At 40.0% G+C, this 15,555-nt stretch overlaps 1 protein-coding gene across 6 annotated transcripts in view; it reads left to right on the top strand.

The window, feature by feature from the left end:
* Nucleotides 1-9,425, top strand: part of znf609 (zinc finger protein 609) — a 44,254-nt gene extending 34,829 nt beyond the window's left edge. For 3 of the 6 annotated variants that reach the window (XM_031897968.1, XM_031897964.1, XM_031897965.1), the window contains exons 6-10: nucleotides 3,054-3,426; nucleotides 3,852-4,027; nucleotides 4,379-4,610; nucleotides 5,392-5,470; nucleotides 6,090-9,425. In XM_031897968.1, the coding sequence (XP_031753828.1) occupies nucleotides 3,054-3,426; nucleotides 3,852-4,027; nucleotides 4,379-4,610; nucleotides 5,392-5,465 (855 nt within the window). In that variant the 3' untranslated portion in view covers nucleotides 5,466-5,470; nucleotides 6,090-9,425. The remainder of the gene's footprint in view (nucleotides 1-3,053; nucleotides 3,427-3,851; nucleotides 4,028-4,378; nucleotides 4,611-5,391; nucleotides 5,471-6,089) is intronic. The other 3 variants (XM_031897967.1, XM_031897966.1, NM_001375304.1) reach the window with 3 other exon arrangements.
* Nucleotides 9,426-15,555: the final 6,130 nt, after the last annotated feature.

Below are 15,555 nucleotides of genomic sequence, written 5' to 3'. Positions count from 1 at the left end.
AGTTTTTCACCGATCTACATGCTGGTTGCCAAGTACCTTTGCTTTTTCGTGTCCCATTTCACTTTAGGGCATTCCTGATAGAAAACTTTTAATTTACCTAGGAAAACTCTGTGTAGTGTTTTTTTTTTCTTTTTAACAGCAAACGTTTTTCTAAATATGCCTGAATTACAGTAGTTTGTCATTCCAATTAAAAAAAATTTGTTTTGACTGCTGCCATTTAGCAATAGCAGTCTAAATGCTGGAGATCACACCAGGTTGCTTTTGATTGCCATCAAGAAGGAAAGGCCTGTGGCAATATTAAAGAAGAGGGAAAGGCTAAGTCACTTGGGGGTGCCAAAATGTTAGGCACCCCCAAGTGACTTTAATCGCTTACCTTTTACCCTGGGCTGGTGCCCCTGTTAGGAGAAAACCACACCAGCCCGGGGTACCTGCGAGCGTGGCCTCCTCTTCCTGCTTCGTTCTTCACGCGCTTGTACATGCTAAGTAGAATGAAAAACTCTGCTTTTCACTCTAATGTACAAGCGCCAGCCCAGGGATTGTGACAACAGAAGGAAACGCTCACTGCTTATACCCTGGGCTGGTGAGGTTTTCTCCTAACAGGGGCACCAGCCCGGGGTAAAAAGTAAGCTATTAAAGTCATTTAGGGGTGCCTAACATTTTGGCACCCCCAAGTTACTTAGCCTTTCCTTTTCCTTTACAGTAATAATCAAAACTCAGTATAGCCTGAGAAGCTCAAATCTAAGGCCAACAGTCATATTTATAACCATGTAAAATATTTTGTGTCAAAAAATGATTTCAAAGTTGGTCTTAAATAAATGGCATAGTTCTAAAGTTCAGTTCTTGTTCATAACATTTGCAGGTGCGTAGTTATATTACACCAAGTTAACTCCTAAAATTATACCATTATTTACACCACTAATATAATGTAAATTTGCTCAGACTGCTCCATTCAGCACATTTTCAATTTACATTTATATATTTGACTTCATGAATGTGCAACAGCAGCATCATCTCCTGTTCTGCCTAGGTGGGAACTATGAACAATTTGACATTGCTATATGGGTGAGTATCCAGTATGCAGTGTTGGACTAGATAGGTCCTCTGCGCCCAGCCTTTCAGCCCTTATGCATCAAACCCCCAGCGATAGAGCCGCACTCTCAGCCAAAAAATATATGTAGGGGGGAGCGCGAGTGCAGAATTGCTGCAAAAAAGTGCTTTTATTTTTATGCCATACGCAACATGTTTCAGGCCCCTATTGTGCCCTTTATCAAGTGTGTATTCTGTGTTGGACTGGGCTGGCGGGACACCACTGGAAATAAACCCAGGGGATGGGATGGGCTGGGCTGGAGGGGAAGTTCAAACTTCACCCATCCAATCCCTGTGTTGTAAATCAAGCTTTTGCTATTCTGTTGTTGCACATTCATGAAAACAAACCCCCTTTTTTGACATCAAAATTTTCCACCCAGTTACATGTTTTCATAAGATTATACCATGGCATAAGTTATTCTTTTATTTCAACATGAAATGTATTATACAGGTATGGGACCCATTATCCGGAATGCTTGGGACCTGGGCTTTCCCAGATAAGGGGTCTTTCCGTAATTGTGATCTCCTACCTTAAAGGACATGTAAAGCCTACATTTACCTACAATGTATATCAGTTGGGCACATCTCCCCCACCCAAATGGCATCATTTGTACTGCATATATCCCCTCCGCTTGCCAGCACCATCACATTTTCCTAAAGCAAATAGCAGCTTTCACCTGGTGGCCATTTTCCCTCTGATATATAATCAGATACTTTTAAATCTGCATACACACACAGACCCTTATTCAGCATACATTTCATCAAGAATACAGGCTCACACAGGCACAACTGTCTTTGATAAAAGTTCTGCTTTGTTTGAGCTGAGCTCAGGAGAGGAGGTTAGGAGAAAAAAATTGAAGCAGACAGCTAGAGCTGAGTTTCTATGGGAACCAGCAATATCATCTCTTCACTGGCTGCTAGACTGGGGGGCATGTTTAGTAATCTGAGCTTAGAACAACTGAGCATGCCCACAAGCCAACAACCAAAGCAAATTCCTGAGGGAGGGGGCCGAGTGGGTTAGAGGAGGAGAAGGAAATCTAAGGGATAAATGAGACACTGCAGCCTTACTATTAACCTCTGGACAACCAGTGTGGCAGGTATTGAAAGATTTCTCAGAGGCTGATTACATTTTTGTGTGTGGGGTATTTACATGTCCTTTAAGTCTGCTAAAAACAATTATAGAAACAGTAATTAAGGATTGTTTTGGCAACGGCCTTTCCAAAATTCAGAACTTTCTGGATAATAGGATTCCATATAAGGGGTCTGATACCTGCACACACTTTTATAAATATGTCTCTTTCTGGTAATTGCTTTCCTAAAGTTGCCCCATCTTGGTAATCCATCTGCAAAGTCTTTTTTTTCAGCAAACGTGCCTTTCTTGAGGGATGTTGACAAATATAATGAAGGCTTGATTAGGACTAACCAAACCTGTAACCAGATTTCTCGTTATAACTAAACCTGTAACCAGATTATTCGTTATTACATACTATAAGTTAATATGACGGTGAACTTCCACTTTAGTTGGCATAGTGCAGCTTTGTTAGCACATTTGGTTATTAATCGCAAAAATATTTTTTAAAATTAAATTTTAATTGCAACAGATTTGAATTTAATGCATGTGATAGCAGCCAGAGTTAAACCCATAAGAAGTAAAGGTAGTTTTTTGGAATTGGTATCTTCTAGTTACAATGGAGGATAAAGGGAACAAATAGGATTTAGCCTAATCAGTGGTGTGACCGCCTAAAAGTTGTATGTGTAATTATAGTAAACAAAATGGTTTAATATGTACAAGCATAGTTGCAGTGATGTGCAGAAGGTTATAACCAATTAGCTCAAGAAAACTAGCAACAGTGCATGTACAACACCTTAGAAACATCATCCTGTGTAGAAGTATGTTATACATATAATGACAGTCCTCTAGTGTTAAATGGCAGAACTCACTTTGCTGTTGCTCTTTTTATATCTAGCAGGAGGCAGACTCTCGACTATGGACATATGTCTATCCCAAGTACTCAGACCCCTTAAAATCTGAGGACGAACGGTGGAAGGAGGAGAGGGAACGGAAGGTCAAAGAGGAGCGGGCCCGGAGCAAAGAGGCCTCCTCTAAAGAAGATAGCAAAGAGGGGGTGAGTGTGGATGTCAAGGGACCACCAGTCACAGAGGACCCCAGAGGGCTGCCTAAGGACCCGCGAACAAGCACCCATGTTCCAGTTTCGTCGCCCCTCACACAGCATCAGTCGTACATCCCCTACATGCACAGCTATACCTACAGTCAAGCATACGACCCCAGCCATCCAAGCTACCGTGGCATGCCTGCTGTCATGATGCAAAACTACCCAGGTACAAATAAAAGGTTAATTTAGGCTGGCGCTTTTATTGTACTTTAGATTCAAAAACATTTATATTACACACTGGCTTTGTAGCCTTTTACTGTTGTTATTATGTAACACCTTTTAACTATGCTGATCCACACCACATTGAATACTGGCTTGTGTACATTTCTATACATGGTTAAAGTCCAGGAATGCAGATATTATCTCTATTTATCCTTATAATATAAATTTTTTTATATTGTTGTAATAAGGAACTAGTTATGTGAGAAGATACACCCCATGTAAAGTTTTTTTCTCTAACATATGAACATAACAATATTTGGAAATCGCATTTCTCTGTTGGAAAAGTCCACATTACTGTCTATCTGCCAGGCACCTCATGTTTAGATTCTTTTTTGGACTTTCCTTCACTTTCTGGTTTTCTCATTTCAGGATCATATCTCCCCCCAAGTTATTCTTTTTCTCCTTATGGAAACAAAGTTAGCAGCAGTGAAGAATCCGATAAGTCCAGAGCGAGCCCAAGTGTCAGTTGCAAACCCACCTCAGAGTCCAAAGCCTTGGATATTTTGCAGCAACATGCAAGCCATTACAAAAGCAAATCTCCTACGGTGAGTACAGGTCCTCCGCATAATAAAGGACTCAAGGAAAAATGTATATAGATGAGTGCTGCTCAGTGAAGCCCTTGGTTCAGATGACTGGGGGCCTAAGGGCATAAAACATCTTTTGGAGGGTCTTACCTTGCCTGCAGGCCTCCAGTTGCTGAGCCATTTTAATTTAGAGGATATATTTACAGACAAACCTAACACTTCTGAGAGAAAAGGCCCATTAGTTACATACAGCAGAAGTACAAAAGAAAATGTTGTAGCCAACGCATTAAAAATAGCAACAGGTGTCCATTATATGCAAGTGAAATTACTTTTTAACTTATTGCGCTGTTCTCTCCTTTCCTTCGTATTTAGATAACAGACAAATCTCCCCAGGATCGAGATCGAAGTGGCTGCAATGTACCTGGGAGCACTGCCGGTTCAGTGGGTGGATGCAGTAGCATGGGTGCTCCAGACAGAGGAGGCGACAGAAGTTCAGAAAGGCCTCGCACTTCTCCTTCCCAGCGTTTAATGTCCACGCATCACCACCACCATCACCTAGGCTATTCTCTGCTGCCTGCCCAGTATCCAGTAACCTATGGACCTGGTAAGAATTGGATATTTGACACCTAATTTGAAGTGGCTTTTTGGTAAAGAGGGTCACAGGGGGTTCCAGTATACAGGAGGGCCCGGACCACAGGGTCTGCTTCCTCCATTGCTGAGTATAAATATCTGCTCTATTAGGGCTGGGCGATATACCGTTTAATACCGAATACCGGTGTTTTTTTTAAAACTATATTCATTTTTCAGATACCGCAATACCGGGGTGTCGGGGTACTCACCCGTGCGGCCCAGTCTCGCGCGCGTCCCGTTGTCCGTGGGACGTTGCGCACGCGCATCCAGGTGCACGTGTGTCAAAGCGCACGTACATGTCAAAGCGTGCACGTCCGCGACGCGCTGACCGCACCGGTTCTGCGCATGCGTGGGGGGTATTTAAAGCTATCAAACGCCCCCTCCTGTGCTATGTTGTCTGCGGCCTTGCCTGGGAAACTAAGCCTGCCTGATTTACCTTACGACTTTCTGCTGCCGATCCTTCGCTTGCCTGACTCTGATTTTCAATACTGCAGTAATTATTCTCTAATTTATTAGGAAATGGGGTTAACACCTAATCATGCATAGAAAAAAAAAAATACCGTCAAATACCGTGACACCGATATAATTTTGAAAAATACTGTGATATAAATTTTTGGTCATACCGCCCAGCTCTATGCTCTATGCCAGATCATAGGAAGGAGAAAGGGATTAAAGGGGCCCATACATGCCTGCTTTCTGCCTACATGATTCATGATTGCTTTTTTTAAATGTTATACTCCATTTACTTTGTGCAGGCCTGTCTTCTACAGCCATTGTGGCCAGTCAGCAGGGCTCAACCCCTTCACTATATCCACCCCCCAGGAGGTGAGAATGGTAAGTAGGCCACTGGCTACCAGGAATTCTTTTTCTTCCATTGCTGTACTGTCAAAACTTGTGTAAATGTCACAAATTCCTGGAAGTGAGTTTAGTCGAATTTAGTAAATGTGCCCCTATGTCTGAGAATCAAAATATCCTTAGAACAGAGCATTACAACACCTAACCGTTTAAGGCATTTACCAAATTAATACTTTGAGATCATACATTGGGATGGTCAGTCTGACATATGGTTCAAGTGATTGATCCGACAAGATAGGGGATTACATAAATACTATTACATTTGTATTACAGGGTAGAAATTAGTAAAATTACTTAATCAATTTGGACTTGTATGACCAGCTTAAGGCATGAAAGTTGCTACTCTTGTTTCTGTATTTACAGCCTGCAGAATAAAAGTGGTTGACAGATAGCTGAGCATAGTGCAAATGAACAGAATAACAGTAAATTTTAAATATGAATTTTAGAAACAATTATGATATATATTTATATATTATAAATATTATATATAATATGTTTATTGTTCATAATTATAAGGAGACAGCAATTTGCATAATAAACTGTTATAGTCTTCATAATTTCAGTAAAGATCTTTTTATGATTATTACCCTTTCTCCAGCAGGAGTTGACACCAATTCCCTGTCTACACCAAGTCATGTGACCGGATCACAGGACATCGTGGGAACAATTATCTGTGCATCAGTTAAATGGTGTTGGAGACTCTCTGTGGCTAGAGTTTTCTGAAGAAGCCTTGAGTTTCCTGCTCTGATTCCAGACACCCAAATCCAACTCAGTCCCACCATCTTAGCTCTTAACAGCATCTACCTTCAAGGGACCTGGTCTGTATTTATTCAAGTTTGCCTCCAGCAATAAGGGGGTCTACATGGAAAGTGTGCCAGAGTGTGCCCAGGAGATTTTCTGCGTATGCAGTATTCAGCATATTAATCTTGAAATGGCACGCTATGGGCCCGGAGCTTGTGTCCTTTGGTTACAAACTTCTGTTTAAATTTTGTTCCACCCTTTCACTTTCAAGAAAAATAAATAGTTTTATGCTTATTAATACACTCCACCATTCAGCCTGTGAACATTTTTCCCTGTATGATCTTATAGTGAAGGTGGGGTTCACATCTTCTAAACTTTCCTGACTGTTAAGTGGGGTGGACATGTGAACTTAATAAGGTAAATTGTTTTTATATTTGTCAGTTGTATGAAAGTGAAGAACCAGGGACATTTGTTTTGTGTGTTCCCATGTGCTCCTTTATTTTGTCTACCATGCTAAGTCTCTGTTGGAGTGAGTTTTTGGCTCTGGCTTACACATGGAGCCCGAAAACCCAAGAGCCTTAAAACAAATCAAGGTGAGCTCAAGAAGAGGAATTCCCGCGTTCCATGGCACAAAAATTATCCACAGCGCAGATGTTCAGAAATGTTGTTGTCATGTGTTCCTATGTATTTAAAGGTGTTGCTGCAGAGACTCTGGGAGTACAGGGGTCAACAAAATCCCTCACCAACAAATTTCCAGTATATGCTTGGTCGTTGTTGAACAGTTGTTAATTCTTTTAACCAGAGAGCTCTTAAAGAAAAATTTTAATCTATATTGCTTCTGCTACATCTCCTTCCCAGCCCCAGTTTCTTTGTGGGGAACAGAATAATTGATAAAGCAGAAGACACATCACAACTGTGATGTCATCATGTGGGACTCCTGTAAAAAGCCCATGGCTGTGTATAATGTAAATACACCCTGATGCATCATTTTTATAAAACACTAATATTAAAAAATGGAAAGATACGTAAACTTGCATTTTAGATCTAATAAACCACTAACTGTTCACCCTATGCAGGGTCTGAAATGCATATAATACATCTGACATATGTATGTTATAGGTATATAACAGTGTGTATATATATTTTTCTATCTATCTATATGTATGTATGTGTATATATATGTATATACACACACACACATGCACACCCCTGGAAGTCTGTGTGTATATATTGATATAAATGCACACAACTGTATATGCATTGCAGGCCCAGCTGCTTTACAATCTTTGTTTTGTTTAGTTGAAAAGCTGCTGTTTACATTGATAATGATTTAACACCAAGATTCATAACTGCAGGAGTTTAGTTGCCTAGTGCCAAAATTGTGCAATCAGGAAATCGCCCCTATACATAAATGAACCAAGAGTAACTGCAGCAAAACTGCACTATTTTTCTGTCCAGCAGTTTCATTTTTATTTTTTTTTTACACGTAACATTTAAATATATATGTATGAAGACATGCCTAGATGTGATATTTGAAATGAAGGAGAACACCACCTTTTTCTTCAGATGTAGGTGACCCATCGTGGAATGCCCTATAGCTTACTATTCTGCAGGCATGTGTCTCAGATGGGCCTATAAATGATGGGTATATTTAGTGTTTTCCTTACATGAGCTTTTGTTCTCTAAAGGAACATACACCCCACACTCTAATTTAGAGAACTATATAGGTGTTTTTCTCCATACATAATGTTCTCATAGCATGGCAGTCACCTGATCTCATAGTTATTGTGATTTGAAACTGCATTGTTTGGAGATGGTGATTGAAGTGTGTTTTGCAGCCTTTATTCATTGTGATATGCTGCTGTTGCTTAGGAGACTCATCTAGTGGTGTTGCTGCCCAATGTATCACTAGTCTTTCTGGCTATTTAGTTCATTGTTCTCCCCAGGGCCTTTTAGCCAGGTTCTACTCCAGGCATTCATTATACTGCAAATGTAATAGAACTATTTGTACAGAAGCAGAAGGAATGCACGCTTCTGCAAATACATGGAGTTGTAGTATTGGACTGCACTAGATTTAACTGTGACCTGTAGTCCTTCTAGCTTCTGTAAATATTTTCCGTTACAGCAGGTCAGGTTATGACTGGCTTTAAGGCACCTTGTACGTTATATATTGTCCACTTTGTTAGTTTTTCATCCTACCCAACTGAGGAGAACTCTGCAACTGCTCTCAGCACAGTGACTGTATGTCGGAAACTGTATTTTAAAAACATCAGTAAAGCCACGGTGTGTGTATCATAGCAACACTATCCTGAAAGAAAGTAGGATATAACAATATTCAAAATAAATCATATCCTCAGGGCACTGTCACATTGTACTCCATTTTTCAGGGGCTGCACTTTTCATTCCATGGGAAAGCCCTTAAAGACCATATGCCATGGGCAAATGCACAAGTATCTGTTAGCATATTGCTTAAGCTTTTCTGCTGTATAGATTTTAATGACTGTGGTGGTTTTGCTTCTTTGACATCTGCACATTTGTGAGACTTTTCAGAAAACTGTGCAGCAAATTGCTGGATGGCAGTGTGAAAGTGGTCTTTTAGAATCCCTAAAAACTAGCTGTCTCGAAATTCCCGTTATCCTGTTTTCCTGAGTACAAAAGAGATATCCGAAGATTTGTTCAGTTTCGCAAACAAGTGTATTGTTGAGTACCATAACCATTTCTCTGCTGCATATGGTAAAATAATGTTTATTCACTCCTAAAGAATAACCTTGCATTAAGAACCAAACTCCTGCAGTGGAAGATTCATAGAAGACCACCTCGAGCAGCTGGAAATTGTTTGCCATAATTATTCATGTGACTTATGCTATCCCCTAAAGAAATAACAATCCCAGAAAAAATTGGTTTGGGTTTAACCCCTATTTTTAAATATTTCAGTCTGCATTCTCAGTAGGAAGGGGGCTGATGTCAGATCTTCAGATTACATCATAAATATGCAAGACACTTATGCGGTCTGTCAAAGTGTTTTTTTTGTTTTTTTTTTGTTTTTTTTTTAATTGTGTTTGTTTTCTGCTAGTTGCACTCTGTTCTCCTGGAGACGTATGAAAGGATTTTCGCTGAAAATTCAAAACAGACAAAAAATTGTATTTAACCCTTTCTGGAAGTTTTCCAATAAAGTTCTTTTTTGTATTGCTTGTTGTAAACAGAGCTGATTGCATATGATATAAACTTTTAAAAGGGGAGTGGTGGGAGGGTTGTCCTGATCACCTCTTTACTTTGAGTATATGCCTATATAAAGATGTAAATTATATTTGTTTAGCTTGGGTTTTTTCATTTGTTTTTGTGGCAAAGCTTACATTTTTCTTGTGGTTTTAAGAAATACACGCCTCTTATTTTTCCTTCTTTCGTCCCTGTGTGCAACAGTTCCAAAAGCATCATTCGGGACGTCTTTTGTTTTGTACGTTTTTCAGGTGCGTGTAATGTGTGCATGGCAATTCATGCACAGGGATTACTATAAAAGAGAGAACAAGAAATCAAATGGAGGAGAATATTCGATAGTAAGAAAGGTTCTTCTGCAGTGAAGGATAACGTTCCGTGTGCCTGCGTGTCAAAGTACTTAATACTAGCATAGAACAGTCTGTAAATACGGTGTAAAGTAAAATGGATTATCCCACCTTTGTATTTGTACTGCATATAAAGTTATGTTTCAGTTAAATGATAATGTTGCTCTGTTGAGGTATTGGGTTTGTTTTCCAGATAATGGGGCTTTTTGTAATCCCTGAACAGCCAAGAGCCAATGCAAATTGTTTCTGCACTTCAGTTTAAATGTAATTCATTTTTGGGAAACAAAAAAAAAATGCTTTAAAGGCTTTTTTTTTTTTTAATGTATGTATATCTTTATTTATAAAGTGCTACTTATGTACGCAGTGCTGTACAGTAAAATACATTAATACAAACGGGGTCATTAAGATAATAGATAAATATAAAGTATAACAATAAATACAGTTAAATACAGTTGCAACAAGTTAAGGGTCAAAGACACAAGAGGATGGAGGTCCCTGCCCCGTAGAGCTTACAGTTTATATGGGAGGGTATCTTACAGACACAAATAGGCAAATATAAGTCCTGTAGGTCACAGTGGGTGACACTACAATATAAGTGCTGGTTCCCAGATTAGGTGCTGGGTGAGTGTTTCAAAAGGTAGTCTTTAAGCTTAGTTTTAAAAAGACTGAGGGAGGATTCTCTCCGAAGGAAATCACGGAGGGGATTCCAAGTGTAAGGGGCAGAAAGGTTTAAGGCGGGAAACAGGAGTAGTAGTGGGAGAAGGAGTTTGTAAGATATTCTTTGTTTAATAGGAAGCCGCGGTAAGGACTTTAGCAGGGGGAACTCTCCTGTATGAGAGGAGAATTCTGGCAGCAGTATTTAAGACTGTTGGGGGGGGGAAAGATGGGAGTTAGGGAAGCCGGTTAGTAGCACGCTACAGTAGTCAAGTCGGGATAGGATGAGAGCATGCATGAGCAGCCTAGTTGTGGCAGTACCAAGAAAGGGACGTATTTTGCCAATATTCCGTAAGAAAAAGTGACAGGTTTTGACAGTGGTGTTAATATGGTCAAAGAAGGAGAGACGGGAGTCAAAGATCACCCCCAAACAACGTGCTAAATTGACACGGTTGATGAGGGTGCCTTCAATAGAGATAGTAAGGGGGGGGGTAGGACAAGGCTTAGGCAGAAAGATCATTAGTTAAGTTTTTGTTAGGTTCAGTTTGAGGTGGCGTTGGTTTATCCAATTGGAGATAGCTAGTTGGCAGTTAGAGATTTGAGTCTCAGTTTCAACTGTTAATGAAGGGGTCAAAAAAAAAATTTGGATATTAGCATACACATGATATTTAAAATCGAATGAATGGACAAGATCTCCCAAAGACAGCGTGTAGAGGGAGAACAACAACAGCAGCCCAAGTACAGAGCCATGGGGTACCCCCACATTAAGAGGAACTGGAGATGAGGTTTTGTTAGCATAGGAGACAGTGAATGAACGGTTAGAGAGGTAGAAATCCAGGATGCAGCCTTGTGTACGGATTTCCTCCACATACGTTCCACAGACCTCGCACAGGAGCGTAAGAAATTGTTGTGTACATTCAGCCAGGGGCGTGGGTTTTGAGGCCAAGTACGCTTAGGCTGAAAGGGGTCCAAATAAGTCAATGGTGGAGGCTAGTATGAATATTTCGTGTTTAATTCCCAGTGCCAAAATCACCTCTGTTTGAAGTCTTAGGTTTCCTGCTACTTTCCCTGTGATAGACCTGCATTGGGCTCTGGAGGGATAGAAATCAGTTACAGGAACCAACACAGTGCAAGCACACCTTCTTTTAGCAGTTCCTGTTATCAGGGAGTACTTTCTGCATACAGTACATCCACCATTTTATGTTTTTCAGGAGGCCAGAAATAATGGTTTCAAATCAGAGAAATCTGTAGTCTTTGTGGTTTCCTAAACCCATTGACTGTCCAGATAGATTTGCAAACTGCAACCAAAATACAAAGTGTGCCATTTTTATTTAATCTCAGAGATAGATAATACCATAGTACAATGTCTTGAGATGGTAAAAATTAAATCTGTTATCTGTTGAGGAACGATCTTTTCTACGATCAGTGGTTGTGGGAAAGAGCATAATTTTAGGGTAATTTACCTTACCCGAGGTGAGAAATACTGGATTGATTTGATAGTTTGGCCTCAGTGATCGGATCACATTGATGATTACAGGGTAACCCTTTTGAAATAAAAAATAACAAAATTGGTATAAAAGTGATACCTTTATTGGCTAACTAAGATAGTCATAGCAAGCTCTCAGAACATTTTAGTTCCCTTTTCAAGCTGATTGAAGCAAGCCATCAGGGTGAGGATTGTATCAACTAGCTGATATACTCCTCATCCCAAAGTGATCTTTAAAGTTGCCCAATTGAAATCTCGTTGGTTTTTGGACAGATATCTGTCAGGCAGGCCCGTCTGAGGGCCCCATACATAGGCTGATAAACTGCCCACTGAGACCATTGCCAGCTTTTATTGGCCCATGTATGGCCACCTTTAGATCTGCATCAATCTGTCATTTGCACTGCCTATGCACTGAAGCCAAACTTACCAAGTAAATGATCAAGCTTTATCTGCAGCACTACACTCCTTACTGATATTCTGTAACCAATCTGCAGCATCTTTGATACTGGAGACAAACTTAGCTTAAAAATAAAGCCTTTGTGTCTCACTGTTCTTTTGTGGTCTCTACCTCTAAATCTTCTTTCACCAAGAGCTAACTGATATTCCTCTAATTATACATCTATTAAAGGACATGTAAAGCCTACATTTGCCTACAATGTATATCAGTTGGACACATCTCCCCCACCCAAATGGCATCATTTGTACTGCATATATCCCCTCAGTTTGCCAGCACCATCACATTTTCCTAAAGCAAATAGCAGCTTTCACCTGGTGGCCATTTTTCCTCTGATACATACATGTTTACATGTCCTTTAAGGAAAAAATATTAATAGTTTAATCACAAAAAGGTCTATGTAATTTTTTGAGCTAAACAGGGAAACTGGAACTTCTTCAAGCTTAGTCCTTGCATGGCAGATAATTAGATTACCAGTGCACAGATAATTCTCCTGCATAATAGCCTTTTCAGGGGTGTTTTGGTGATCTGTTCTATCTGAGGCAGCTGTTCTGCTGGTTCTTCCCCCATCACTTCCAGCTTTTACCTTTTCGGTGGTCTAAAGAATCAAGGGCAGGGGAACATTACTAGCGTATACTAAAAAAAAAAGAACCCTGTACTAGCTGTAATACAATTTTGCTAAGCACATGGTGTATACCACCAATATCACAAGAATAAAAATGCAAAAATATATTAGTGCTTTCAACATAAAACTTAACTTTTAATTTATAGGCTTTAAAAATTAGAAAACATTAGAAAGAATCAGGACCTGAGTTCATGAAATCAAAATTCAAATTCATTATTAATTAAAAACAAATTCATGTAGTTAGTACAATTATTGCTCTTCCTGCAGTGGCCTTTTAAATTCATTTCCTCAATCAAAATTATTATACTGAGAGCATTTGTGGGAGCCTACTTTTGGGGATAAACTAGCGCAGAGTGTGTAAGTGCTCTGGCTGAACTGAAAAAAAAAAAAGAATTTTAAATTCAGCTCTTTACTAGTTAGCAGTGGCAGCTTTTTGCTGCAACAGGTTAGTTACTGTCAGGGCTGCCATTAGAAATCAAAGGGTCCTGTATATCAGGGCATCACCCTTGGGGGCCTAATGGTTATAATCACAAACCCTATTGGTCCCAGGTTCTCCTTGTCGCAGGAAAATTGTTCCCTACATTAACGTTTAGGTTAATGCCACATGCGTATCTCATTCATTTGGGTGCAGGCACATGTAGGAGGCGTAGGGCGGAATTTTCAGCAAGTGCTTTTACGCTTGCCGAAAGTATCCGCCCTACGCCTTGTGTAGCATTAGTCTTAAAGGAGACATATTGGATAAATGGGAAAACCCAAATTTTGTAGGCAATTATGAATAATATCCGGTGCTGGTTTCCCTTTGGGCTAAACATTAACCCTATCTGTAACAATGGCCCCTTTATTGGAGCTCCCTATAGATCCTCTCACTTCTCTGTCCGAGTTTGAAATGGAGAGTGGGCGTGTCCTAACGGTCCCTGCCGGAAGCACAGTAGGAGGGGGAGAGCCAATCACAGCCCTGCAGTCACACAAGCACAGACAGGCTTCAGTTCCCTATCAGGTCAGTCTAACTGCTGATTGGTTCCTATCCTACAGTGCAGGGTACGGAGGGCCGCCGGCTCCCCAGCTCATCCAGAGAATTCAGCCAGCAGGAAGTGGCACACATGGGCGGGGCTAGTGGGATTTTGGGGGAATTTCTCAATAAATCAGTCAGAAACACAACTTTCTAAGCACAATCCTTCTATATCTAGAGGAGTATAATTCCCTGGTACATTCATAATTTTTATAGGATATGTCTCCTTTAACCCTTTAAGTGCCAGCCGAATTCGTCATTTCGGTTCCCCCCAGTGCCAGACGTTTTTTAAGCATTTTGTACTCATTCACTTTAACAATGTTTTTTGGTAGAAAAACCTCCATGAAACTAGGGAAATTATATATCGTTTTTTTCGTCACTAATTGGGCTTCGACATACATACCAAATTTTATAACTTTTCTGGAGATATGATGTGTATTTTGGGTGAAATATGTAAAAAAAAAATAAAATTATGAAAAATTTCTGTATATTTTGAGTTTTTTTTCCATAGAAAAGTTAATTTTACACACTTTTTTTTGTTGTTTGTAAAAGCCCTGATACTCCCAAGTCCAACGATACCAAATATGTGGTGGTACCCCACAGTTCCTGTCCAGAAGTAACCCCCAAACTAAGGCAATACTTTGTACAATATCACACCAGAACAAAGCAGAAAAGCGCTTGTAACAGTTAATGCAGCATAACTTATATGTAAATCTAAAATATCCCCTCATGTTTGGTATCTTTAGAAACTACAGACCTTCAGGTTTCTAGGTGCAATGTAGTTTTCACTCAAAAGCCAAATACCTTTTGTCAGTGCATTGTGAAATTTGGAACTTTTTATGACATTTTTTTTTTTTTTCTAAAACGTAAACTTGGACGCATGATCAAATGTGGATTTGACAAAAAAAAATCTCATAAAAATTTTCTAACAAAGGCATATTTGAAAGACAAACTTCTCCTGAATAAAATGATGCCCCATATGTATGGGTGCACATAAAGACATGGGCACCAAACACTCCAAAGCAGGGGCAATGCACAAGGGCAATTACAGCTAAAAATGTGGGGGCTGCGCTCTATGTGCACTTCCTGCAGTTTTTCAGTGTTAACCCCCCCTACCTGTGAAATAACCCCCACAAACTATATATTTCTGAAAAGTGCACACCTTCAGCTATTCAGAGACACCACTCTTCTCTTTCTACATGGAAAATTGTGGCCGCAGTCCCTTGCAGAAGTCAGCGCTTTGGTCAGAAATCAAGGAAAAACCAGATAAAAAACCTAGATTTCTCCCCAAAATCTCCATGGCAACTACCAAAAACTTACTAAACATCAATCTGCAAGTTCCCCTGAATAAAACGATACCCCATATGTATGGGTGCACATAAAGACGTGGCCACCAAATGCCCCAAAACAGGGGCAATGCATAAGGGCAATTTCAGTTGAAATTTTGGGGGCTGCGCTCTATGTGCACTACCTGCAGTTTTTCAGTGTTAACCCCCCCTAATTGTGAAATAACCCTCACAAACTATATATTTCTG

This window comes from Xenopus tropicalis, chromosome 3 (assembly GCF_000004195.4).
Source record: "Xenopus tropicalis strain Nigerian chromosome 3, UCB_Xtro_10.0, whole genome shotgun sequence".
In the NCBI taxonomy this organism is placed as follows: domain Eukaryota; kingdom Metazoa; phylum Chordata; class Amphibia; order Anura; family Pipidae; genus Xenopus; species Xenopus tropicalis.
The sequence above is the reverse complement of the archived record's forward strand: the minus strand, read 5'-3'. Positions and strand labels throughout refer to the sequence as shown.